The sequence below is a fragment of the Petromyzon marinus genome, unplaced genomic scaffold (assembly GCF_048934315.1).
Source record: "Petromyzon marinus isolate PM22_M1 ecotype Great Lakes invasive population unplaced genomic scaffold, UKy_Petmar_22M1.pri1.0 PM_Scaffold_88, whole genome shotgun sequence".
In the NCBI taxonomy this organism is placed as follows: Eukaryota; Metazoa; Chordata; class Hyperoartia; order Petromyzontiformes; family Petromyzontidae; genus Petromyzon; species Petromyzon marinus.
In genome coordinates this window covers 27173-55000 of record NW_027423697.1, presented here as the reverse complement: position 1 = coordinate 55000, position 27828 = coordinate 27173, and the positions used below count along the sequence as shown (strand labels likewise).

The 27828-nt window shown below is 47.5% G+C and overlaps 1 protein-coding gene and 3 long non-coding RNA genes across 6 annotated transcripts in view; 3 read left to right on the top strand and 1 right to left on the bottom strand.

Annotated features, from left to right (window-relative positions):
* Window positions 1-11793, bottom strand: part of LOC116958454 (uncharacterized) — a 79126-nt gene extending 67333 nt beyond the window's left edge. For all 3 annotated transcript variants that reach the window (XR_012941011.1, XM_076064897.1, XM_076064898.1), the window contains exons 1-3: window positions 11463-11793; window positions 3756-4335; window positions 1-4 (exon numbers count right to left, since the gene is read on the bottom strand). The exon at window positions 1-4 is cut by the window's left edge and continues 195 nt beyond it. Coding sequence is in view for 2 of the 3 variants with exons in the window: in XM_076064897.1 (XP_075921012.1) it covers window positions 1-4; window positions 3756-4335; window positions 11463-11465 (587 nt within the window). In the remaining variant the exon portion in view is untranslated. The remainder of the gene's footprint in view (window positions 5-3755; window positions 4336-11462) is intronic.
* Window positions 11794-21300: 9507 nt separating this feature from the next.
* LOC142923905 (uncharacterized) lies at window positions 21301-22855 on the top strand. The gene is made up of 3 exons (XR_012941013.1): window positions 21301-21427; window positions 21592-21647; window positions 22446-22855. It is a non-coding gene; the product is annotated as an uncharacterized LOC142923905 (long non-coding RNA).
* Window positions 22856-22949: 94 nt separating this feature from the next.
* On the top strand, window positions 22950-23893 carry LOC142923906 (uncharacterized). Its single transcript, XR_012941014.1, has 3 exons — window positions 22950-23145; window positions 23622-23677; window positions 23762-23893. It is a non-coding gene; the product is annotated as an uncharacterized LOC142923906 (long non-coding RNA).
* A 2101-nt stretch (window positions 23894-25994) lies between these two features.
* On the top strand, window positions 25995-27055 carry LOC142923904 (uncharacterized). The gene is made up of 4 exons (XR_012941012.1): window positions 25995-26255; window positions 26393-26560; window positions 26617-26728; window positions 26993-27055. It is a non-coding gene; the product is annotated as an uncharacterized LOC142923904 (long non-coding RNA).
* Window positions 27056-27828: the final 773 nt, after the last annotated feature.

Sequence of the window (27828 nt, the reverse complement as noted above, 5' to 3'; positions counted from 1 at the left end):
CGACCTGAGAGAGTTCGCACGGCCATCGTGAACCCCAGCCAGAGACACGTCCATCGTGAACCCCACCCAGAGACACGTCCATCGTGAACCCCACCCACACACACGGCCATCGTGAACCCCACCCAGAGACACGTCCATCGTGAACCCCACCCACACGGCCATCGTGAACCCCACTCAGAGACACGTCCATCGTGAACCCCACCCACACGTCCATCGTGAACCCCACCCACACGTCCATCGTGAACCCCACTCAGAGACACGGCCATCGTGAACCCCACGCAGAGACACGTCCATCGTGAACCCCACCCAGTGACACGTCCATCGTGAACCCCAGCCAGAGACACGTCCATCGTGAACCCCACTCAGTGACACGTCCATCGTGAACCCCACTCAGTGACACGTCCATCGTGAACCCCACCCAGTGACACGTCCATCGTGAACCCCAGCCAGAGACACGTCCATCGTGAACCCCAGCCAGAGACACGTCCATCGTGAACCCCACTCAGAGACACGTCCATCGTGAACCCCAACTAGAGACACGTCCATCGTGAACCCCACTCAGAGACACGTCCATCGTGAACCCCAGCCAGAGACACGTCCATCGTGAACCCCACTCAGTGACACGTCCATCGTGAACCCCACCCAGAGACACGTCCATCGTGAACCCCACTCAGTGACACGGCCATCGTGAACTCCACCCAGAGACACGTCCATCGTGAACCCCACCCAGAGACACGTCCATCGTGAACCCCACTCAGTGACACGTCCATCGTGAACTCCACCCAGTGACACGTCCATCGTGAACCCCAGCCAGTGACACGGCCATCGTGAACCCCACCCAGAGACACGGCCAACGTGAACCCCAACTAGAGACACGTCCATCGTGAACCCCACCCAGAGACACGTCCATCGTGAACCCCACTCAGAGACACGTCCATCGTGAACCCCACTCAGTGACACGTCCATCGTGAACCCCACCCAGAGACACGGCCATCGTGAACCCCACTCAGAGACACGTCCATCGTGAACCCCACCCAGAGACACGTCCATCGTGAACCCCACTCAGAGACACGTCCATCGTGAACCCCTCTCAGTGACACGTCCATCGTGAACCCCAACTAGAGACACGTCCATCGTGAACCCCACTCAGAGACACGGCCATCGTGAACCCCAGCCAGAGACACGTCCATCGTGAACCCCAGCCAGAGACACGTCCATCGTGAACCCCACTCAGTGACACGGCCATCGTGAACCCCAGCCAGAGACACGTCCATCGTGAACCCCACCCAGAGACACGTCCATCGTGAACCCCACCCAGTGACACGTCCATCGTGAACCCCACTCACACGTCCATCGTGAACCCCAACTAGAGACACGTCCATCGTGAACCCCACTCAGTGACACGTCCATCGTGAACCTCACCCAGAGACACGTCCATCGTGAACCCCACCCAGAGACACGTCCATCGTGAACCCCACCCAGAGACACGTCCATCGTGAACCCCACTCAGTGACACGGCCATCGTGAACCCCACTCAGTGACACGTCCATCGTGAACCCCACTCAGTGACACGTCCATCGTGAACCCCACCCAGAGACACGGCCATCGTGAACCCCACTCAGTGACACGTCCATCGTGAACCCCACCCAGAGACACGTCCATCGTGAACCCCACTCAGTGACACGTCCATCGTGAACCCCTCTCAGTGACACGTCCATCGTGAACCCCAACTAGAGACACGTCCATCGTGAACCCCACTCAGAGACACGGCCATCGTGAACCCCAGCCAGAGACACGTCCATCGTGAACCCCAGCCAGAGACACGTCCATCGTGAACCCCACTCAGTGACACGGCCATCGTGAACCCCAGCCAGAGACACGTCCATCGTGAACCCCACCCAGAGACACGGACATCGTGAACCCCACTCAGTGACACGGCCATCGTGAACCCCACTCAGTGACACGTCCATCGTGAACCCCACTCAGTGACACGTCCATCGTGAACCCCACTCAGTGACACGTCCATCGTGAACCCCAGCCAGTGACACGTCCATCGTGAACCCCAACTAGAGACACGTCCATCGTGAACCCCACTCAGTGACACGTCCATCGTGAACCCCACTCAGAGACACGTCCATCGTGAACCCCACTCAGAGACACGTCCATCGTGAACCCCACTCAGAGACACGGCCATCGTGAACCCCACTCAGAGACACGGCCATCGTGAACCCCAGCCAGAGACACGTCCATCGTGAACCCCACTCAGTGACACGTCCATCGTGAACCCCAGCCAGAGACACGTCCATTGTGAACCCCACTCAGAGACACGTCCATCGTGAACCCCAACTAGAGACACGTCCATCGTGAACCCCACTCAGTGACACGTCCATCGTGAACCCCACCCAGTGACACGTCCATCGTGAACCCCAACTAGAGACACGTCCATCGTGAACCCCACTCAGAGACACGTCCATCGTGAACCCCACCCAGTGACACGTCCATCGTGAACCCCACTCAGTGACACGTCCATCGTGAACCCCACTCAGTGACACGGCCATCGTGAACCCCAACTAGAGACACGTCCATCGTGAACCCCACTCAGTGACACGTCCATCGTGAACCCCACTCAGTGACACGTCCATCGTGAACCCCACTCAGAGACACGTCCATCGTGAATCCCACCCAGTGACACGTCCATCGTGAACCCCAACTAGAGACACGTCCATCGTGAACCCCACTCAGAGACACGTCCATCGTGAACCCCACTCAGAGACACGTCCATCGTGAACCCCACTCAGAGACACGTCCATCGTGAACCCCAACTAGAGACACGTCCATCGTGAACCCCACCCAGAGACACGTCCATCGTGAACCCCACTCAGAGACACGTCCATCGTGAACCCCACTCAGTGACACGTCCATCGTGAACCCCAACTAGAGACACGTCCATCGTGAACCCCACTCAGAGACACGTCCATCGTGAACCCCTCTCAGTGACACGTCCATCGTGAACCCCACACAGAGACACGGCCACCTACCAACCCACCCACCAACCCACCCACCCACCCACCAACTAACCAACCCACCCACTCACCCACCAACCCACCCACCCACCAACCCACCCACTCACCCACCAACCCACCCACCCACCAACCAACCCAACACACCCACCAACCCACCCACTCACCCACCAACCCACCCACTAACCCACCAACCCACCCACCCACCAACCAACCCACCCACCAACCCACCCACTCACCCACTAACCCACCAACTCACCCACCAACCCACCAACCCACCCACTCACCCACCAACCCACCCACTCACCCACCAACCCACCCACTAACCCACCAACCCACCCACCCACCAACCAACCCACCCACCCACCCACCAACCAACCCACTCACCCACTAACCCACCAACCCACCCACCAACCAACCCACCAACCCACCCACTCACCCACTAACCCACCAACTCACCCACCAACCCACCCACTAACCCACCAACTCACCCACCCACTCACCCACTAACCCACCAACTCACCCACCAACCCACCCACCAACCCACCCACCCACCCACCAACCAACCCACCCACTCACCCACCAACCCACCCACTCACCCACCAACCCACCCACTCACCCACCAACCCACCCACTCACCCACCAACCCACCCACCCACCAACCCACCCACCCACCAACCCACCCACCCACCAACCCATCCACCCACCCACCCACTAACCCACCAACCCACCCACCTTCTGTGGTCCCATTCGTTGAGTTGGACGTCTCCCAGGTTTTATCCGCTGCTTGCCGCTGCCGCTGCCGCCGCCGCTGCTGACGATGCTGGCCAGTAGGGGGCGGGCGAGTGGGTGGGTGACCAGGCGGGTGAGCGTGAAGGTGAGTAGGAGGGTGAGTAGGTGGGTGAGCGGGCGGGTGAGCGTCAAGGTGAGTAGGAGGGTGAGTGGGTGGGTGACCATGCGGGTGAGCGTGAAGGCGAGTAGGTGGGTGAGTAGGTGGGTGAGTAGGTGGGTGAGTAGGTGGGTGAGTAGGCGGGTGAGCATGCGGGTGAGCGTGAAGGTGAGTAGGTGGGTGACCAGGTGGGTGAGCGTGAAGGTGAGCGGGCGGGTGAGTAGGTGGGTGACCAGGCGGGTGAGCGGGCGGGTGAGCGTGAAGGCGGGCGCCGGTGCGGTTGCCCTGAGCGGGCAGGAAGTAGCGGCGAGCGGTGAGCACGTGGGCCAGGGAGGGCCACCCAAACACAACTCCGGAGAGGAGGAGGCACTCCGTGAGGCCCAGCAGCAGCAGCATCCACCTCCTCACCGCCCTGCACCTCCTCGCCTGGGGGTAGGGTAGGGTGAGCGTAGGGTGAGCGAGTAGGGGCGAGGTTTGTACGCCGAGGGTGGGTTAGGGGCCATTGCCCTGGTGCTGGTCACTTCCTACCGTAACTCCGCTCGATTCTAGGCCAGACGACCCCCGCTGGGTTTCTTAATCCGGCCCCTTCGAACTTGTCGGGCTAATAATAATAATATTTTTATTCAGTTTAACACGTGGTAGGCTTTCGCGAGCAATATCATTCATCGTAAAAGGTTTTCGTGGGTTAGATCGCGTTCATTGATAAATGTGTCTCGTAACCCTCCAACCACCCGACACGGCCAATCAGCAACAACAAAAAAAAGTGTCACGTTGACAAAAAGACACAAACAGTTCACTATATACTTAGTTTTTTTCGGTAAAGTCACCACCACGTTGAAGGGGAAACAACAAAATAATGAAATATTTATAAAACAATAAAAAAATTCTCACGACGTTTCGACCACAACTCAAACGGTCGTCTTCAGGTTTGTGTTGGTTTGCATAAATTTATTTTTAAACGGCATACATTATATAAAAAAAAATTCGTCTCCCCCCCTCCTCTTTTCAGAATATAGATGGACTAGTCCTAAATAAACTGCCAAATCGTTGCGCGTGGCGCTAACGTTTTTTATAAATAAATAAATGCGCCGTTTAAAAATAAATCTGGAAAGATACTTTCATAATATTTATTTCTTATGTGCGCAAATTGAAATCCTAAGGGCCAATGTGTTTATAAAACAGCTAAAAGAGATTAAAACATCACGTGAATTGATCCACAATCCAGGTGGACCTATCTTTTTTTAACATGCACAATTACAAGCATGGCTTCCTAACAAGTAAACTAGCACAGCCTACAGATGTCCCTTGCATCTTACATCTATTCCTGTCGAACAAACACTTGCAATGGCCTAGGTCAGCGTCACATCAGAAGAAAGCACAATGTTAGAACACCAAAGAAATAGCCAAAAAAATTAAAGCAAACATTGAACAAAAATAAAGATGGCTTTAAATGACAAATCGGTGCATTCTCTGATAGCCTATCAGATGTATAGGCCTATAACGCAAAACTTTGAGCTCTCTTTGCATCATTAATTGATTGTTCACGCTTACAGTGGCTTTCAGACAGCATACATTATAAAAAAAATTCGTCTCCCCCCCTCCTCTTTTCAGAATATAGATGGACTAGTCCTAAATAAACTGCCAAATCGTTGCACGTGGCGCTAACGTTTTTTTTATAAATAAATAAATGCGCCGTTTAAAAATACATTTATGCAAACCAACACAAACCTGAAGACGACCGTTTGAGTTATGGTCGAAACGTCGTGAGAATTTTTTTTATTGTTTCATATATATATTTATATATTATTTTGTTGTTTCCACCTTCAACGTGGTGGTGACTTTACCGAAAAAAAACTAAGGATATGAATTACTGCAGTCACGAAAGCTTTAAATCAAAATTTAAATAGTTCACTACTTTAGCCCACCGGTGTGTTGAATGATGACGTCACCCTGCTGCTGTTCTATATAAAAACCGGGAGCAAGTGGAGAGGGCTTTACCATCCTGGCGAATTGCCCGATGATGCTGGATGGAATTTACCAGCGGAACGTCACAGTACAACTCAAACATTGTAAATGTTGTGGATTCACTCTTCAACAACACACCGGTATGGGGCTAAAGTAGTGAACTAATTTGTGTCTTTTTGTCAACGTGACACTTTTTTTTGTTGCTGATTGGCCGTGTCTGGTGGTGGAGGGTTACGAAACACATTTATCAATAAACGCGATCTAACCCACAAAAAACCTTTATTATGAATAATATTTTTATTATTATTATCATTCTTCTTCGGTTCTAATTCGGTGAAGTCGCACGGGTAACAAAATAAAATAACAAATAAATCACGACTTAGAAGCTTTCGTGACTGCGAGGAATTCATCTTCTGTGGTTCTTTCGGTGAAGTCGCCACCACGTAGAATGAGAATAAAATAATAAATTGATAAAATAAAATGACACGGTAAAATTCTCACGACGTTTCGGGCCGCGACACAAGCGGCCTTCATCGGGTGAAGGGACCGGACTGTCCAGAGGACAGCGCTGGAGCGAACAAAGCCACAAGCTCAGATCGCGACCTTTAAGCTTGTGTGAGAGGAAAACAAAGCGCCTTGGCAAAGGAATTAGCATAGAATTTAGCATTGAAATAGCTGAGTGATTAGCTTGTGACTGGTCACAGAAATGGCTATGTTAAAGTCAAAACCTACACATCCACAGAGGCAACTAGTAATTTAGCATTGAAATAGCTAAGGGATTAGCTTGTGACTGGTCACAGGAATGGCTATGTTAAAGTCAAAGCCTACACATCCACAGAGGCAACTAGTAATTTAGCATTGAAATAGCTAAGGGATTAGCTTGTGACTGGTCACAGGAATGGCTATGTTAAAGTCAAAGCCTACACATCCACAGAGGCAACTAGTAATTTAGCATTGAAATAGCTAAGGGATTAGCTTGTGACTGGTCACAGGAATGGCTATGTTAAAGTCAAAGCCTACACATCCACAGAGGCACTTAGTACAAATCAAACAGGAGAATTTAGCATTGAAATGGCTGAGTGATTAGCTTGTGACTGGTCACAGAAATGGCTATGTTAAAGTCAAAGCATACACATCCACAGAGGCACCTAGTACAAATCAAACTGGAGAATTGAGCATTGAAATGGCTGAGTGATTAGCTTGTGACTGGTCACAGAAATGGCTATGTTAAAGTCAAAGCATACACATCCACAGAGGCACCTAGTACAAATCAAACAGGAGAATTTAGCATTGAAATAGCTGAGTGATTAGCTTGTGACTGGTCACAGAAATGGCTATGTTAAAGTCAAAGCATACACATCAACAGAGGCACCCCTTGGCAAAGGAATTAGCATAGAATTTAGCATTGATTAGCTGAGTGATTAGCTTGTGACTGGTCACAGAAATGGTTATGTTAAAGTCAAAACCTACACATCCACAGAGGCAACTAGTAATTTAGCATTGAAATAGCTAAGGGATTAGCTTGTGACTGGTCACAGGAATGGCTATGTTAAAGTCAAAGCCTACACATCCACAGAGGCAACTAGTAATTTAGCTTTGAAATAGCTAAGGGATTAGCTTGTGACTGGTCACAGGAATGGCTATGTTAAAGTCAAAACCTACACATCCACAGAGGCAACTAGTAATTTAGCATTGAAATAGCTAAGGGATTAGCTTGTGACTGGTCACAGGAATGGCTATGTTAAAGTCAAAGCCTACACATCCACAGAGGCAACTAGTAATTTAGCATTGAAATAGCTAAGGGATTAGCTTGTGACTGGTCACAGGAATGGCTATGTTAAAGTCAAAGCCTACACATCCACAGAGGCACTTAGTACAAATCAAACAGGAGAATTTAGCATTGAAATGGCTGAGTGATTAGCTTGTGACTGGTCACAGAAATGGCTATGTTAAAGTTAAAGCATACACATCCACAGAGGCACCTAGTACAAATCAAACAGGAGAATTTAGCATTGAAATGGCTGGGTGGTTAGCTTGTGACAGGTCACAGAAATGGCTATGTTAAAGTCAAAGCCTACACATCCACAGAGGCACTTAGTACAAATCAAACTGGAGAATTTAGCATTGAAATGGCTGAGTGATTAGCTTGTGACTGGTCACAGAAATGGCTATGTTATGGTCAAAGCATACACATCAACAGAGGCACCCCTTGACAAAGGAATTAGCATAGAATTTAGCATTGATTAGCTGAGTGATTAGCTTGTGACTGGTCACAGAAATGGCTATGTTAAAGTCAAAGCATACACATCAACAGAGGCACCCCTTGGCAAAGGAATTAGCATAGAATTTAGCATTGATTAGCTGAGTGATTAGCTTGTGACTGGTCGCAGAAATGGCTATGTTAAAGTCACAGCATACACATCAACAGAGGCACCCCTTGGGAAAGGAATTAGCATAGAATTTAGCATTGAAATGGCTGAGTGATTAGCTTGTGACTGGTGACAGAAATGGCTATGTTAAAGTCACAGCATACACATCAACAGAGGCACCCCTTGACAAAGGAATTAGCATAGAATTTAGCATTGATTAGCTGAGTGATTAGCTTGTGACTGGTCACAGAAATGGCTATGTTAAAGTCACAGCATACACATCAACAGAGGCACCCCTTGACAAAGGAATTAGCATAGAAAATTCATAGAAATCACCACTATCACCACCACCACCATCATCACCACCATCACCACCATCATCACCACCATCACCACCACCATCATCGCCATCACCACCACCACCACCATCACCACCACCACCATCATCACCACCATCATCACCACCATCATCATCACCACCACCACCATCATCACCACCATCACCACCACCATCACCACCACCATCACCACCACCATCACCACCACCACCATCATCACCATCACCACCATCACCACCACCATCACCACCATCACCACCACCATCATCATCACCGCCATCACCATCACCACCACCATCATCGCCATCACCACCACCATCACCACCACCACCATCATCACCACCATCATCACCACCATCATCATCACCACCACCACCATCATCACCACCATCACCACCACCATCACCACCATCATCACCATCACCACCATCATCACCATCACCACCATCACCACCACCACCATCACCACCATCATCACCACCACCACCATCATCACCGCCATCACCATCACCACCACCACCATCACCACCATCACCACCACCACCTTCACCACCATCACCATCATCACCACCACCACCATCACCACCATCACCATCATCACCACCATCACCATGGTAGACTTGTGGAGGAGCGAGGTGTTTGTGTAATGAGCTCTCTGTGTGTGTGGTGAGTGGCCTGAGAATCACTGCAAACAGTTTGCAGCGAGTTTGGTGATTGAACGACTCAGACACAGCAGCTGCTGTGAGTGATGTTAGTGATGGTGGTAGTGATGGTGGTGATGATGGTGATGGTGTTAGTGATGGTAGTGATGGTGATGGTAGTGATGGTGGTGATGATGGTGATGGTGTTAGTGATGGTAGTGATGGTGATGGTAGTGATGGTGATGTTAGTGATGATAGTGATGGTGATGTTGGTAGTGATGGTGTTAGTGATGGTGATGGTAGTGATGATGTTGGTAGTGATGGTGATGTTGGTAGTGATGGTGATGTTGGTAGTGATGGGGATGGTGTGAGTGATGGTGATGGTAGTGATGGTGATGGTGTTAGTGATGGTGATGGTAGTGATGGTGGTGGTAGTGATGGTGTTAGTGATGTTAGTGATGGTGATATTAGTGATGGTGATGGTAGTGATGGTGATCGTAGTGATGGTGATGTTAGTGATGGTGGTGATGTTGATGTTAGTGATGTTAGTGATGGTAGTGATGGTGATGTTAGTGATGGTGATGGTAGTGATGGCGATGTTAGTGATGTTGGTGTTGATGGTCATGTTGATGGTGATGTTGGTGATGGTAATGTTAGTGATGATGTTGATGTTGGTGGTGATGTTGGTGATGTTGATGATGGTGTTGATGATGTTGATGGTGATGTTGGTGATGGTAGTGATGGCGATGTTAGTGATGGTGATGGTGTTGATGATGTTGATGTTAGTGATGGTGTTGATGATGTTGGTGGTGATGTTGGTGATGATGTTGATGGTGGTGATGTTGATGGTGGTGATGTTAGTGATGGTGATGTTAGTGATGGTGTTGATGATGGTGGTGATGTTGATGGTGATGTTAGTGATGATGTTAGTGATGATGTTGATGATGTTGATGGTGATGTTGGTGGTGATGATGGTAGTGATGGTGTTGGTGATGATGTTGATGTTAGTGATGATGTTGATGATGTTAATGGTGATGATGGTAGTGATGGTGTTGGTGATGATGTTGATGTTAGTGATGATGTTGATGGTGATGTTGATGTTGGTGATGATGTTAGTGATGATGTTGGTGATGGTGATGTTGATGATGTTGATGATGTTGGTGATGTTGGTGATGTTGATGATGGTGATGATGTTGATGATGTTGATGGTGTTGATGGTGATGATGGTGTTGATGGTGTTGATGGTGATGATGTTGGTGATGTTGATGATGATGTTAGTGATGATGTTAGTGATGGTGTTGATGATGCTGATGTTAGTGATGATGTTGATGGTGATGATGATGATGTTGGTGATGGTGATGTTGGTGATGTTGGTGATGGTGTTGATGATGATGTTGGTGATGTTGATAGTGATGATGGTGATGATGTTGATGATGATGTTGTTGATGTTGGTGATGGTGATGATGGTGATGTTGATGGTGTTGATGTTGATGATGATGTTGGTGATGTTGATGGTGTTGATGTTGATGATGATGTTGATGATGTTGGTGATGTTGATGATGTTGGTGATGTTGGTGATGTTGTTGATGTTGGTGATGTTGTTGATGTTGGTGATGTTGGTGATGATGATGATGTTGGTGATGTTGGTGATGTTGTTGATGATGTTGATAGTGATGATGATGTTGATGTTGGTGATGTTGGTGATGATGTTGATAGTGATGATGATGATGTTGGTGATGTTAGTGATGTTGTTGTTGATGTTGTTGATGTTGATGATGTTGATGGTGATGATGATGATGTTGGTGATGTTGATGTTGGTGATGTTGGTGATGTTGATGTTGGTGATGATGTTGATGTTGGTGATGTTGTTGATGTTGATGATGTTGATGTTGGTGATGTTGGTGATGTTGATGTTGGTGATGATGATGATGTTGATGATGATGATGTTGATGATGTTAGTGATGATGATGATGTTAGTGATGATGTTAGTGATGATGTTGATAGTGATGATGATGATGTTGGTGATGTTGGTGATGTTGATGATGATGATGTTGATGATGTTAGTGATGATGATGATGTTAGTGATGATGATGTTGGTGATGATGATGATGTTGATGTTGGTGATGTTGATGTTGGTGATGTTGATGATGTTGATGTTGTTGATGATGTTAGTGATGATGATGATGATAGTGATGATGATGATGTTGATGTTGGTGATGTTGGTGACGTCTGCACTGTACCATCGCTGCGGCCGGTCACGTGCGCCTGGGAACCCGCGCCCTTCGCAAAAAAGCACGTGGGAATCGATTCCCGCGTTAATAGACGTCCGCCGCAATCGTTAATCGATTCGTTTGAGACGGAAGAATCGATTCCCGCATGACGATCCGCTCGCATCAAAATCGATTCCATCCCTGTCTCAAAGAGCCACCACTCTTAAGAGCCATTTCGTTTATAATTTAATTTCATTTACTCGGCCTAACCCGGTGAGCCGTGCGGCTGAAAACTCGGCTGCGACCGAACAGAGCCACGGGGTTGGGGTTGGGGGAGAGAAACAGCAAAAGTCTTCCTGGAGGGAGAGAACGCCGCAAATTTCAACGCTGACTGAGCCAACCTCATAGAGACAGACTGAGGCTCCTAGAGACAGACTCATAGAGACAGGCTCCTAGAGACAGACTCATAGAGACAGACTCATAGAGACAGGCTCATAGAGACAGGCTCATAGAGACAGACTGAGGCTCATAGAGCCAGACTGAGACTCATAGAGCCAGACTGAGGCTCCCCCAGGGCTCATAGAGCCAGACTCATAGAGACAGACTGAGACTCATAGAGCCAGACTCATAGAGACAGACTCATAGAGACAGACTCATAGAGACAGACTCATAGAGACAGACTCATAGAGACAGACTGAGACTCATAGAGCCAGACTGAGACTCATAGAGACAGACTCATAGAGACAGACTGAGACTCATAGAGACAGACTGAGACTCATAGAGACAGGCTCATAGAGACAGACTCATAGAGACAGACTCATAGAGCCAGACTGAGACTCATAGAGACAGACTGAGACTCATAGAGCCAGACTCATAGAGACAGACTCATAGAGCCAGACTGAGACTCATAGAGACAGACTGAGACTCATAGAGCCAGACTCATAGAGACAGACTCATAGAGACAGACTGAGACTCATAGAGACAGACTGAGACTCATAGAGCCAGACTCATAGAGACAGACTCATAGAGACAGACTCATAGAGACAGACTGAGACTCATAGAGAGAGACTGAGGCTCATGGAGCCAGACTCATAGAGACAGACTGAGACTCATAGAGCCAGACTGAGACTCATAGAGACAGACTCATAGAGACAGGCTCATAGAGACAGACTGAGGCTCATAGAGACAGACTCATAGAGACAGGCTCATAGAGCCAGACTGAGACTCATAGAGCCAGACTGAGACTCATAGAGCCAGACTCATAGAGACAGACTCATAGAGACAGACTGAGACTCATAGAGCCAGACTGAGACTCATAGAGCCAGACTCATAGAGACAGACTCATAGAGACAGACTGAGACTCATAGAGCCAGACTCATAGAGACAGGCTCATAGAGACAGACTGAGGCTCATAGAGCCAGACTGAGACTCATTGAGACAGACTCATAGAGACAGACTGAGGCTCATAGAGACAGACTCATAGAGACAGACTGAGACTCATAGAGCCAGACTGAGACTCATAGAGCCAGACTGAGGCTCCCCCAGGGCTCATAGAGCCAGACTCATAGAGACAGACTGAGACTCATAGAGACAGACTCATAGAGACAGACTCATAGAGACAGACTCATAGAGACAGACTGAGGCTCATAGAGACAGACTGAGACTCATAGAGCCAGACTGAGGCTCCCCCAGGGCTCATAGAGCCAGACTCATAGAGACAGACTGAGACTCATAGAGACAGACTCATAGAGCCAGACTCATAGAGACAGACTCATAGAGACAGGCTCATAGAGACAGACTGAGGCTCATAGAGACAGACTGAGACTCATAGAGCCAGACTCATAGAGCCAGACTGAGACTCATAGAGCCAGACTGAGACTCATAGAGCCAGACTGAGACTCATAGAGACAGACTCATAGAGCCAGACTGAGACTCATAGAGACAGACTCATAGAGCCAGACTGAGGCTCATAGAGCCAGACTCATAGAGACAGACTCATATAGACAGACTGAGACTCATAGAGCCAGACTCATAGAGACAGACTGAGACTCATAGAGACAGACTCATAGAGACAGACTCATAGAGACAGACTGAGACTCATAGAGACAGACTCATAGAGCCAGACTCATAGAGACAGACTCATAGAGACAGACTCATAGAGACAGACTCATAGAGACAGACTGAGACTCATAGAGCCAGACTCATAGAGACAGACTCATAGAGACAGACTGAGACTCATAGAGACAGACTCATAGAGACAGACTGAGACTCATAGAGCCAGACTCATAGAGACAGACTGAGACTCATAGAGCCAGACTGAGACTCATAGAGACAGACTCATAGAGACAGACTGAGACTCATAGAGCCAGACTGAGACTCATAGAGACAGACTCATAGAGCCAGACTGAGACTCATAGAGCCAGACTCATAGAGACAGACTCATAGAGCCAGACTCATAGAGACAGACTGAGACTCATAGAGCCAGGCTCATAGAGACAGACTGAGACTCATAGAGACAGACTGAGACTCATAGAGCCAGGCTCATAGAGACAGACTGAGACTCATAGAGCCAGACTCATAGAGACAGACTCATAGAGACAGACTCATAGAGCCAGACTCATAGAGACAGACTCATAGAGACAGACTGAGACTCATAGAGACAGACTAAGGCTCATAGAGACAGGCTCATAGAGACAGACTCATAGAGCCAGACTCATAGAGACAGACTCATAGAGCCAGACTGAGACTCATAGAGACAGACTGAGACTCATAGAGACAGACTCATAGAGACAGACTCATAGAGACAGACTGAGACTCATAGAGCCAGGCTCATAGAGACAGACTGAGACTCATAGAGCCAGGCTCATAGAGACAGACTAAGGCTCATAGAGACAGGCTCATAGAGACAGACTCATAGAGACAGACTCATAGAGACAGACTCATAGAGCCAGACTCATAGAGCCAGACTGAGACTCATAGAGCCAGACAGGCTCATAGAGCCAGACTCATAGAGCCAGACTGAGACTCATAGAGCCAGACTCATAGAGCCAGACTAAGGCTCATAGAGACAGACTCATAGAGCCAGACTCATAGAGCCAGACTGAGACTCATAGAGCCAGACTGAGACTCATAGAGACAGACTCATAGAGCCAGACTGAGACTCATAGAGACAGACTCATAGAGCCAGACTGAGACTCATAGAGCCAGACTGAGGCTCATAGAGCCAGACTCATAGAGACAGACTCATATAGACAGACTGAGACTCATAGAGCCAGACTCATAGAGACAGACTGAGACTCATAGAGACAGACTCATAGAGACAGACTCATAGAGCCAGACTCATAGAGACAGACTCATAGAGACAGACTCATAGAGACAGACTCATAGAGACAGACTGAGACTCATAGAGCCAGGCTCATAGAGTCAGACTGAGACTCATAGAGACAGACTCATAGAGACAGACTCATAGAGACAGACTCATAGAGACAGGCTCATAGAGACAGACTGAGGCTCATAGAGACAGACTGAGACTCATAGAGCCAGACTGAGACTCATAGAGCCAGACTGAGGCTCCCCCAGGGCTCATAGAGCCAGACTCATAGAGACAGACTGAGACTCATAGAGACAGACTCATAGAGCCAGACTCATAGAGACAGACTCATAGAGACAGACTCATAGAGACAGACTGAGACTCATAGAGCCAGACTGAGACTCATAGAGACAGACTCATAGAGACAGACTCATAGAGACAGACTGAGACTCATAGAGCCAGACTCATAGAGACAGACTCATAGAGACAGACTCATAGAGACAGACTCATAGAGCCAGACTGAGACTCATAGAGACAGACTCATAGAGACAGACTGAGACTCATAGAGCCAGACTCATAGAGACAGACTGAGACTCATAGAGCCAGACTGAGACTCATAGAGACAGACTCATAGAGACAGACTCATAGAGCCAGACTCATAGAGCCAGACTGAGACTCATAGAGCCAGACTGAGACTCATAGAGACAGACTCATATAGACAGATTGAGACTCATAGAGCCAGACTCATAGAGACAGACTGAGACTCATAGAGACAGACTCATAGAGACAGACTCATAGAGACAGACTCATAGAGACAGACTCATAGAGACAGACTGAGACTCATAGAGCCAGGCTCATAGAGACAGACTGAGACTCATAGAGACAGACTGAGACTCATAGAGCCAGGCTCATAGAGACAGACTAAGGCTCATAGAGACAGGCTCATAGAGACAGACTCATAGAGACAGACTCATAGAGACAGACTCATAGAGCCAGACTCATAGAGCCAGACTGAGACTCATAGAGCCAGACTCATAGAGCCAGACTAAGGCTCATGGAGCCAGACTCATAGAGCCAGACTGAGGCTCATAGAGCCAGACTCATAGAGCCAGACTAAGGCTCATAGAGACAGACTCATAGAGCCAGACTCATAGAGCCAGACTAAGGCTCATAGAGCCAGACTCAGAGCCAGGATGAGACTCATAGAGACAGACTCATAGAGCCAGACTCATAGAGACAGACTGAGGCTCATAGAGGCAGACTCATAGAGACAGACTGAGACTCATAGAGCCAGACTCATAGAGCCAGACTAAGGCTCAGAGCCAGACTAAGGCTCATAGAGCCAGACTGAGACTCATAGAGACAGACTCATAGAGCCAGACTAAGGCTCCCCCAGGGCTCATAGAGCCAAACTGAGGCTCATAGAGCCAGACTGAGGCTCCCCCAGGGCTCACAGAGCCAGACTCATAGAGCCAGACTAAGGCTCCCCCAGGGCTCATAGAGCCAGACTCATAGAGCCAGACTGAGGCTCATAGAGCCAGACTCATAGAGCCAAACTGAGGCTCATAGAGCCAGACTCACAGAGCCAGACTAAGGCTCCCCCAGGGCTCATAGAGCCAGACTAAGGCTCATAGAGCCAGACTGAGGCTCCCCCAGGGCTCATAGAGCCAGACTCATAGAGCCAGACTCATAGAGCCAGACTAAGGCTAATAGAACCAGACTAAGGCTCAGAGCCAGACTAAGGCTCCCCCAAGGCTCACAGAGCCAGGCTCATAGAGCCAGACTGAGGCTCCCCCAGGGCTCATAGAGCCAGACTGAGGCTCATAGAGCCAGACTAAGGCTCATAGAGCCAGACTGAGGCTCCCCCAGGGCTCATAGAGCCAGACTCATAGAGCCAGACTCATAGAGCCAGACTAAGGCTCATAGAACCAGACTAAGGCTCAGAGCCAGACTGAGGCTCCCCCAAGGCTCACAGAGCCAGGCTCATAGAGCCAGACTAAGGCTCCCCCAGGGCTCATAGAGCCAGACTCATAGAGCCAGACTAAGGCTCATAGAGCCAGACTAAGGCTCCCCCAGGGCTCATAGAGCCAGACTCATAGAGCCAGACTAAGGCTCCCCCAGGGCTCATAGAGCCAGACTCATAAAGCCAGACTAAGGCATCTATAACCTGACAAACCACAGTACCAATACAATGGAAGTCGATTTATGAATTTATTTCGTAAATCTCTGCATAAATAAACATTCCCGAGACTCGGAGTCTCGCTGATACTCGGGGAGACCGGGTCTCAGGGTCAGAGTCTTCACCGACACTCAGGGAGACCGGGTCTCAGGGTCAGAGTCTTCGCTGAGACTCGGGGAGACCGGGTCTGAGGGTCAGAGTCTCCGCTGATACTCGGGGAGACCGGGTCTCAGGGTCAGAGTCTTCACCGAGACTCAGGGAGACCGGGTCTCAGGGTCAGAGTCTCCGCTGAGACTCGGGGAGACCGGGTCTCAGGGTCAGAGTCTCCACTGAGACTCTGGGAGACCGGGTCTCAGGGTCAGAGTCTCCACTGGGTCTCAGGGTCAGCGTCTCCACCGAGACTCGGGGAGACCGGGTCTCAGGGTCAGAGTCTTCACCGAGACTCGGGGAGACCGGGTCTCAGGGTCAGAGTCTCCACTGGGTCTCAGGGTCAGCGTCTCCACCGAGACTCGGGGAGACCGGGTCTCAGGGTCAGAGTCTTCACCGAGACTCAGGGAGACCGGGTCTCAGGGTCAGAGTCTCCGCTGAGACTCGGGGAGACCGGGTCTCAGGGTCAGATACTTCGCCGAGACTCGGGGAGACCGGGTCTCAGGGTCAGAGTCTTCACTGAGACTCGGGGAGACCGGGTCTCAGGGTCAGAGTCTCCACTGAGACTCTGGGAGACCGGGTCTCAGGGTCAGAGTCTCCACTGGGTCTCAGGGTCAGCGTCTCCACCGAGACTCGGGGAGACCGGGTCTCAGGGTCAGAGTCTTCACCGAGACTCGGGGAGACCGGGTCTCAGGGTCAGAGTCTCCACTGGGTCTCAGGGTCAGCGTCTCCACCGAGACTCGGGGAGACCGGGTCTCAGGGTCAGAGTCTCCGCTGAGACTCGGGGAGACCGGGTCTCAGGGTCAGATACTTCGCCGAGACTCGGGGAGACCGGGTCTCAGGGTCAGAGTCTTCACTGAGACTCGGGGAGACCAGGTCTCAGGGTCAGAGTCTCCACCGGGTCTCAGGGTCAGAATCTCCACCGAGACTCGGGAAGACCGGGTCTCAGGGTCAGAGTGTCCGCTGGGTCTCAGGGTCAGAGTCTCCACCGAGACTCGGGGAGACCGGGTCTGAGGGTCAGAGTCTTCACCGAGACTCGGGGAGACCGGGTCTCAGAGTTAGAGTCTCTTCCGAGACTCGGGGAGACCGGGTCTCAGGGTCAGAGACTTCGCCGGGTCTCAGGGTCAGAGTCTCCGCTGAGACTCGGGGAGACCGGGTCTCAGGGTCAGAGTCTCTGCTGAGACTCGGGGAGACCGGGTCTCAGAGTTAGAGTCTCCACTGGGTCTCAGGGTCAGAGTCTCCACTGGGTCTCAGGGTCAAAGTCTCCACTGGGTCTCAGGGAGACCGGGTCTCAGGGTCAGAGTCTCCGCTGAGACTCGGGGAGACCGGGTCTCAGGGTCAGAGTCTCTGCTGAGACTCGGGGAGACCGGGTCTCAGAGTTAGAGTCTCTTCCGAGACTCGGGGAGACCGGGTCTCAGGGTCAGAGTCTTCACCGAGACTCGGGGAGACCGGGTCTGAGGGTCAGCGTCTCTACCGAGACTTGGGGAGACCGGGTCTCAGGGTCAGAGACTTCGCCGGGACTCGGGGAGACCGGGTCTGAGGGTCAGCGTCTCCGCCGAGACACACAAAGGCACACGTTGGCCAACACATGCGCCGCATGCAAATCTTTAACGCGCATTTAACACCATGCACCCAAACAGCACCGGACCGAGCGGGGGTTGACTCAGCTGCGACTGATGAGACCCTCAATGTTGAAACCGTTCCCTGCCTATAAGCGTCTGGGGTAGATCCCGAAGCGTTGATTCGAGCGGAGGACAGCCCTGCTCCTGCTGTTGCTGCTGATGAGACGCTGAATGTGGAAACCGGTCCAGAGTTTTGCTTGCGCTGACCAAATGCTGCTGATGCGAGTCTATTGTTCGCTAGGTCTCTGTGTGAGTCTATTGTTCTCTATGTGAGTCTATTGTTCTCTAGGTCTCTGTGTGAGTCTATTGTTCTCTAGGCCTCTGTGTGAGTCTATTGTTCTCTAGGTCTCTGTGTGAGTCTATTGTTCTCTAGGTCTCTGTGTGAGTCTATTGTTCTCTAGGTCTCTGTGTGAGTCTATTGTTCTCTAGGTCTCTGTGTGAGTCTATTGTTCTCTAGGCCTCGGTGTGAGTCTATTGTTCTATGTGTGAGTCTATTGTTCTATAGGTCTCTGTGTGAGTCTATTGTTCTCTAGGTCTCTATGTGAGTCTATTGTTCTCTAGGTCTCTGTGTGAGTCTATTGTTCTAAAAGGACTCTGTGTGAGTCTATTGTTCTCTAGGTCTCTATGTGAGTCTATTGTTCTCTAGGTCTCTGTGTGAGTCTATTGTTCTCTAGGCCTCTATGTGAGTCTATTGTGCTCTAGGTATCTGTGTGAGTCTATTGTTCTCAAGGTCTCTATGTGAGTCTATTGTTCTCAAGGTCTCTATGTGAGTCTATTGTTCTCTAGGTCTCTGTGTGAGTCTATTGTTCTCTAGGTCTCTGTGTGAGTCTATTGTTCTCTAGGTCTCTGTGTGAGTCTATTGTTCTCTAGGTCTGTGTGTGAGTCTATTGTTCTCTAGGTCTTTGTGTGAGTCTATTGTTCTCTAGGTCTCTGTGTGAGTCTATTGTTCTCTATGTGAGTCTATTGTTCTCTAGGTCTCTGTGTGAGTCTATTGTTCTCTAGGCCTCTGTGTGAGTCTATTGTTCTCTAGGTCTCTGTGTGAGTCTATTGTTCTCTAGGCCTCTGTGTGAGTCTATTGTTCTCTAGGTCTCTGTGTGAGTCTATTGTTCTCTAGGTCTCTGTGTGAGTCTATTGTTCTCTAGGCCTCTGTGTGAGTCTATTGTTCTCTAGGTCTCTGTGTGAGTCTATTGTTCTCTAGGTCTCTATGTGAGTCTATTGTTCTCATGTCTCTGTGTGAGTCTATTGTTCTCTAGGTCTCTATGTGAGTCTATTGTTCTCTAGGTCTCTGTGTGAGTCTATTGTTCTCTAGGTGTCTGTGTGAGTCTATTGTTCTCTAGGTCTCTGTGTGAGTCTATTGTTCTCTAGGTCTCTGTGTGAGTCTATTGTTCTCTAGGTCTCTATGTGAGTCTATTGTTCTCTAGGTCTCTGTGTGAGTCTATTGTTCTCTAGGTCTCTATGTGAGTCTATTGTTCTCTAGGTCTCTGTGTGAGTCTATTGTTCTCTAGGTGTCTGTGTGAGTCTATTGTTCTCTAGGTCTCTGTGTGAGTCTATTGTTCTCTAGGTCTCTGTGTGTGTCTATTGTTCTCTAGGTCTCTGTGTGAGTCTATTGTTCTCTAGGTCTCTATGTGAGTCCATTGTTCTCTAGGTCTCTGTGTGAGTCTATTGTTCTCTAGGTCTCTATGTGAGTCTATTGTTCTCTAGATCTCTGTGTGAGTCTATTGTTCTCTAGGTCTCTGTGTGAGTCTATTGTTCTCTAGGTCTCTATGTGAGTCCATTGTTCTCTAGGTCTCTGTGTGAGTCTATTGTTCTCTAGGTCTCTGTGTGAGTCTATTGTTGTCTATGTCTCTGTGTGAGTCTATTGTTCTCTAGGTCTCTATGTGAGTCTATTGTTCTCTAGGTCTCTGTGTGAGTCTATTGTTCTCTAGGTGTCTGTGTGAGTCTATTGTTCTCTAGGTCTCTGTGTGAGTCTATTGTTCTCTAGGTCTCTATGTGAGTCCATTGTTCTCTAGGTCTCTGTGTGAGTCTATTGTTCTCTAGGTCTCTATGTGAGTCTATTGTTCTCTAGGTCTCTGTGTGAGTCTATTGTTCTCTAGGTCTCTGTGTGAGTCTATTGTTCTCTAGGTCTCTATGTGAGTCTATTGTTCTCTAGGTCTCTGTGTGAGTCTATTGTTCTCTAGGTCTCTGTGTGAGTCTATTGTTCTCTAGGTCTCTGTGTGAGTCTATTGTTCCCTAGGCCTCTGTGTGAGTCTATTGTTATCTAGGTCTCTGTGTGAGTCTATTGTTCTCTAGGTCTCTGTGTGAGTCTATTGTTCTCTAGGTCTCTGTGTGAGTCTATTGTTCTCTAGGTCTCTGTGTGAGTCTATTGTTCTCTAGGTCTCTGTGTGAGTCTATTGTTCTCTAGGTCTCTGTGTGAGTCTATTGTTCTCTAGGTCTCTATGTGAGTCTATTGTTCTCTAGGTCTCTGTGTGAGTCTATTGTTCTCTAGGTCTCTATGTGAGTCTATTGTTCTCTAGGTCTCTGTGTGAGTCTATTGTTCTCTAGGTCTCTATGTGAGTCTATTGTTCTCTAGGTCTCTGTGTGAGTCTATTGTTCTCTAGGTCTCTATGTGAATCTATTGTTCTCTAGGTCTCTGTGTGAGTCTATTGTTCTCTAGGTCTCTGTGTGAGTCTATTGTTCTCTAGGTCTCTGTGTGAGTCTATTGTTCTCTAGGTCTCTATGTGAGTCTATTGTTCTCTAGGTCTCTGTGTGAGTCTATTGTTCTCTAGGTCTCTGAGTCTATTGTTCTCTAGGTCTCTATGTGAGTCTATTGTTCTCTAGGTCGCTGTGTGAGTCTATTGTTCTCAAGGTCTCTGTGTGAGTCTATTGTTCTCTAGGTCTCTATGTGAGTCTATTGTTCTCTAGGTCTCTATGTGAGTCTATTGTTCTCTAGGTGTCTGTGTGAGTCTATTGTTCTCTAGGTCTCTATGTGAGTCTATTGTTCTATAGGTCTCTGTGTGAGTCTATTGTTCTCTAGGTCTCTGTGTGAGTCTATAGTTCTCTAGGTCTCTATGTGAGTCTATTGTTCTCTAGGTCTCTGTGTGAGTCTATTGTTCTCTAGGTCTCTGAGTCTATTGTTCTCTAGGTCTCTATGTGAGTCTATTGTTCTCTAGGTCTCTGTGTGAGTCTATTGTTCTCTAGGTCTCTATGTGAGTCTATTGTTCTCTAGGTCTCTGTGTGAGTCTATTGTTCTCTAGGTCTCTGTGAGTCTATTGTTCTCTAGGTCTCTATGTGAGTCTATTGTTCTCTAGGTCTCTGTGTGAGTCTATTGTTCTCTAGGTCTCTATGTGAGTCTATTGTTCTCTAGGTCTCTGTGTGAGTCTATTGTTCTCTAGGTCTCTGTGTGAGTCTATTGATCTCTAGGTCTCTATGTGAGTCTATTGTTCTCTAGGTCTCTATGTGAGTCTATTGTTCTCTAGGTCTCTATGTGAGTCTATTGTTCTCTAGGTCTCTGTGTGAGTCTATTGTTCTCTAGGTCTCTATGTGAGTCTATTGATCTCTAGGTCTCTATGTGAGTCTATTGTTCTCTAGGTCTCTATGTGAGTCTATTGTTCTCTAGGTCTCTGTGTGAGTCTATTGTTCTCTAGGTCTCTGTGTGAGTCTATTGTTCTCTAGGTCTCTATGTTAGTCTATTGTTCTCGAGGTCTCTGTGTGAGTCTATTGTTCTCTATGTGAGTCTATTGTTATCTAGGTCTCTATGTGAGTCTATTGTTCTCTAGGTCTCTGTGTGAGTCTATTGTTCTCTAGGTCTCTGTGTGAGTCTATTGTTCTCTAGGTCTCTGTGTGAGTCTATTGTTCTCTAGGTCTCTATGTGAGTCTATTGTTCTCTAGGTCTCTGTGTGAGTCTATTGTTCTCTAGGTCTCTGTGTGAGTCTATTGTTCTCTAGGTCTCTATGTGAGTCTATTGTTCTCTAGGTCTCTATGTGTGTCTATTGTTCTCTAGGTCTCTATGTGAGTCTATTGTTCTCTAGGTGTCTGTGTGAGTCTATTGTTCTCTAGGTCTCTATGTGAGTCTATTGTTCTCTAGGTCTCTGTGTGAGTCTATTGTTCTCTAGGTCTCTGTGTGAGTCTATTGTTCTCTAGGTCTCTGTGTGAGTCTATTGTTCTCTAGGTCTCTGTGTGAGTGTATTGTTCTCTAGGTATCGGTGTGAGTCTATTGTTCTCTAGGTCTCTGTGTGAGTCTATTGTTGTCTATGTCTCTGTGTGAGTCTATTGTTCTCTAGGTCTCTGTGTGAGTCTATTGTTCTCTAGGTCTCTGTGTGAGTCTATTGTTCTCTAGGTCTCTGTGTGAGTCTATTGTTCTCTAGGTCTCTGTGTGAGTCTATTGTTCTCTAGGTCTCTGTGTGAGTCTATTGTTCTCTAGGTCTCTGTGTGAGTCTATTGTTCTCTAGGCCTCTGTGTGAGTCTATTGTTCTCTAGGTCTCTGTGTGAGTCTATTGTTCTATAGGTCTCTATGTGAGTCTATTGTTCTCTAGGTCTCTATGTGAGTCTATTGTACTCTAGGTCTCTGTGTGAGTCTATTGTTCTCTAGGTCTCTGTGTGAGTCTATTGTTCTCTAGATCTCTGTGTGAGTCTATTGTTCTCTAGGTCTCTATGTGAGTCTATTGTTCTCTAGGTCTCTGTGTGAGTCTATTGTTCTCTAGGTCTCTGTGTGAGTCTATTGTTCTCTAGGTATCTATGTGAGTCTATTGTTCTCTAGGTCTCTATGTGAGTCTATTGTTTTCTAGGTCTCTGTGTGAGTCTATTGTTCTCTAGGTCTCTATGTGAGTCTATTGTTCTCTAGGTCTCTGTGTGAGTCTATTGTTTTCTAGGTCTCTGTGTGAGTTTATTGTTCTCTAGGTCTCTGTGTTAGTCTATTGTTCTCTAGGTCTCTATGTGAGTCTATTGTTGTCTAGGTCTCTATGTGAGTCTATTGTTCTCTAGGTGTCTGTGTGAGTCTATTGTTCTCTAGGTGTCTGTGTGAGTCTATTGTTCTCTAGGTCTCTGTGTGAGTCTATTGTTCTCTAGGCCTCTGTGTGAGTCTATTGTTCTCTAGGTCTCTATGTGAGTCTATTGTTCTCTAGGTCTCTATGTGAGTCTATTGTTCTCTAGGTCTCTATGTGAGTCTATTGTTCTCTAGGTCTCTGTGTGAGTCTATTGTTCTCTAGGTCTCTATGTGAGTCTATTGTTGTCTAGGTCTCTATGTGAGTCTATTGTTCTCTAGGTCTCTATGTGAGTCTATTGTTCTCTAGGCCTCTGTGTGAGTCTATTGTTCTCTAGGTCTCTGTGTGAGTCTATTGTTCTCTATGTCTCTGTGTGAGTCTATTGTTCTCTAGGTCTCTGTGTGAGTCTATTGTTCTCTAGGTCTCTGTGTGAGTCTATTGTTCTCTAGGTCTCTATGTGAGTCTATTGTTCTCTAGGCCTCTGTGTGAGTCTATTGTTCTCTAGGTCTCTGTGTGAGTCTATTGTTCTCTAGGTCTCTGTGTGAGTCTATTGTTCTCTAGGTCTCTGTGTGAGTCTATTGTTCTCTAGGTCTCTATGTGAGTCTATTGTTCTCTAGGTCTCTGTGTGAGTCTATTGTTCTCTAGGTCTCTATGTGAGTCTATTGTTCTCTAGGTCTCTGTGTGAGTCTATTGTTCTCTAGGTCTCTATGTGAGTCTATTGTTCTCTAGGTCTCTGTGTGAGTCTATTGTTCTCTAGGTCTCTATGTGAGTCTATTGTTCTCTAGGTCTCTGTGTGAGTCTATTGTTCTCTATGTGAGTCTATTGTTCTCTAGGTCTCTGTGTGAGTCTATTGTTTTCTAGGTCTCTGTGTGAGTCTATTGTTCTCTAGGTCTCTATGTGAGTCTATTGTTCTCTAGGTCTCTGTGTGAGTCTATTGTTTTCTAGGTCTCTGTGTGAGTTTATTGTTCTCTAGGTCTCTGTGTTAGTCTATTGTTCTCTAGGTCTCTATGTGAGTCTATTGTTGTCTAGGTCTCTATGTGAGTCTATTGTTCTCTAGGTGTCTGTGTGAGTCTATTGTTCTCTAGGTCTCTGTGTGAGTCTATTGTTCTCTAGGCCTCTGTGTGAGTCTATTGTTCTCTAGGTCTCTATGTGAGTCTATTGTTCTCTAGGTCTCTATGTGAGTCTATTGTTCTCTAGGTCTCTATGTGAGTCTATTGTTCTCTAGGTCTCTATGTGAGTCTATTGTTCTCTAGGTCTCTGTGTGAGTCTATTGTTCTCTAGGTCTCTATGTGAGTCTATTGTTGTCTAGGTCTCTATGTGAGTCTATTGTTCTCTAGGTCTCTATGTGAGTCTATTGTTCTCTAGGCCTCTGTGTGAGTCTATTGTTCTCTAGGTCTCTGTGTGAGTCTATTGTTCTCTATGTCTCTGTGTGAGTCTATTGTTCTCTAGGTCTCTGTGTGAGTCTATTGTTCTCTAGGTCTCTGTGTGAGTCTATTGTTCTCTAGGTCTCTATGTGAGTCTATTGTTCTCTAGGCCTCTGTGTGAGTCTATTGTTCTCTAGGTCTCTGTGTGAGTCTATTGTTCTCTAGGTCTCTGTGTGAGTCTATTGTTCTCTAGGTCTCTGTGTGAGTCTATTGTTCTCTAGGTCAATGTGTGAGTCTATTGATCTCTAGGTCTCTGTGTGAGTCTATTGTTCTCTAGGTCTCTATGTGAGTCTATTGTTCTCTAGGTCTCTGTGTGAGTCTATTGTTCTCTAGGTCTCTATGTGTGTCTATTGTTCTCTAGGTCTCTATGTGAGTCTATTGTTCTCTAGGTCTCTATGTGAGTCTATTGTTCTCTAGGTCTCTGTGTGAGTCTATTGTTCTCTAGGTCTCTGTGTGAGTCTATTGTTCTCTAGGTCTCTGTGTGAGTCTATTGTTCTCTAGGTCTCTGTGTGAGTCTATTGTTCTCTAGGTCTCTGTGTGAGTCTATTGTTCTCTAGGTCTCTATGTGAGTCTATTGTTCTCTAGGTCTCTGTGTGAGTCTATTGTTCTCTAGGTCTCTGTGTGAGTATATTGTTCGCTATGTGAGTCTATTGTTCTCTAGGTCTCTGTGTGAGTCTATTGTTCTCTAGGTCTCTGTGTGAGTCTATTGTTCTCTATGTGAGTCTATTGTTCTCTAGGTCTCTGTGTGAGTCTATTGTTCTCTAGGTCTCTGTGTGAGTCTATTGTTCTCTAGGTCTCTGTGTGAGTCTATTGTTCTCTAGGTCTCTGTGTGAGTCTATTGTTCTCTAGGTCTCTGTGTGAGTCTATGGTTGTCTAGGTCTCTGTGTGAGTCTATTGTTCTCTAGGTCTCTATGTGAGTCTATTGTTCTCTAGGTCTCTGTGTGAGTCTATTGTTGTCTAGGTCTCTGTGTGAGTCTATTGTTCTCTAGGTCTGTGTCAGTCTATTGTTCTCTAGGTCTCTGTGTGAGTCTATTGTTCTCTAGGTCTCTGTGTGAGTCTATTGTTCTCTAGGTCTCTGTGTGAGTCTATTGTTCTCTAGGTCTCTATGTGAGTCTATTGTTCTCTAGGTCTCTGTGTGAGTCTATTGTTCTCTAGGTCTCTATGTGAGTCTATTGTTCTCTAGGTCTCTGTGTGAGTCTATTGTTCTCTAGGCCTCTGTGTGAGTCTATTCTCTAGGTCTCTATGTGAGTCTATTGTTCTCTAGGTCTCTGTGTGAGTCTATTGTTCTCTATGTCTCTATGTGAGTCTATTGTTCTCTAGGTCTCTGTGTGAGTCTATTGTTCTCTAGGTCTCTGTGTGAGTCTATTGTTCTCTTGGTCTCTGTGTGAGTCTATTGTTCTCTAGGTCTCTGTGTGAGTCTATTGTTCTCTAGGTCTCTGTGTGAGTCTATTGTTCTCTAGGTCTCTATGTGAGTCTATTGTTCTCTAGGTCTCTGTGTGAGTCTATTGTTCTCGAGGTCTCTATGTGAGTCTATTGTTCTCTAGGTCTCTGTGTGAGTCTATTGTTCTCTAGGTCTCTGTGTGAGTCTATTGTTCTCTATGTCTCTGTGTGAGTCTATTGTTCTCTAGGTCTCTATGTGAGTCTATTGTTCTCTAGGTCTCTATGTGTGTCTATTGTTCTCTACGTGTCTGTGTGAGTCTATTGTTCTCTATGTGAGTCTATTGTTCTCTAGGTCTCTGTGTGAGTCTATTGTTCTCTAGGTCTCTATGTGAGTCTATTGTTCTCTACGTGTCTGTGTGAGTCTATTGTTCTCTAGGTCTCTGTGTGAGTCTATTGTTCTCTAGGTCTCTATGTTAGTCTATTGTTCTCGAGGTCTCTGTGTGAGTCTATTGTTCTCTATGTGAGTCTATTGTTCTCTAGGTCTCTGTGTGAGTCTATTGTTCTCTAGGTCTCTGTGTGAGTCTATTGTTCTCTAGGTCTCTGTGTGAGTCTATTGTTCTCTAGGTCTCTATGTGAGTCTATTATTCTCTAGGTCTCTATGTGAGTCTATTGTTCTCTAGGTCTCTGTGTGAGTCTATTGTTCTCTAGGTCTCTGTGTGAGTCTATTGTTCTCTAGGTCTCTATGTGAGTCTATTGTTCTCTAGGTCTCTGTGTGAGTCTATTGTTCTCTAGGTCTCTGTGTGAGTCTATTGTTCTCTAGGTCTCTATGTGAGTCTATTTGACTACACAGTGACTACACAGTGACTACACAGTGAGTGACTACACAGTGACTACACAGTGAGTGACTACACAGTGAGTGACTACACAGTGACTACACAGTGAGTGACTACACAGTGAGTGACTACACAGTGAGTGACTACACAGTGACTACACAGTGAGTGACTACACAGTGAGTGACTACACACTGACTACACAGTGAGTGACTACACAGTGACTACACAGTGAGTGACTACACAGTGAGTGACTACACAGTGACTACACAGTGAGTGACTACACAGTGAGTGACTACACAGTGACTACACAGTGACTACACAGTGAGTGACTACACAGTGAGTACACAGTGAGTGACTACACAGTGAGTGACTACACAGTGAGTGACTACATAGTGAGTGACTACACAGTGACTACACAGTGAGTGACTACACAGTGAGTGACTACACAGTGACTACACAGTGAGTGACTACACAGTGAGTGACTACACAGTGAGTGATTACACAGTGAGTGACTACACAGTGACTACACAGTGACTACACAGT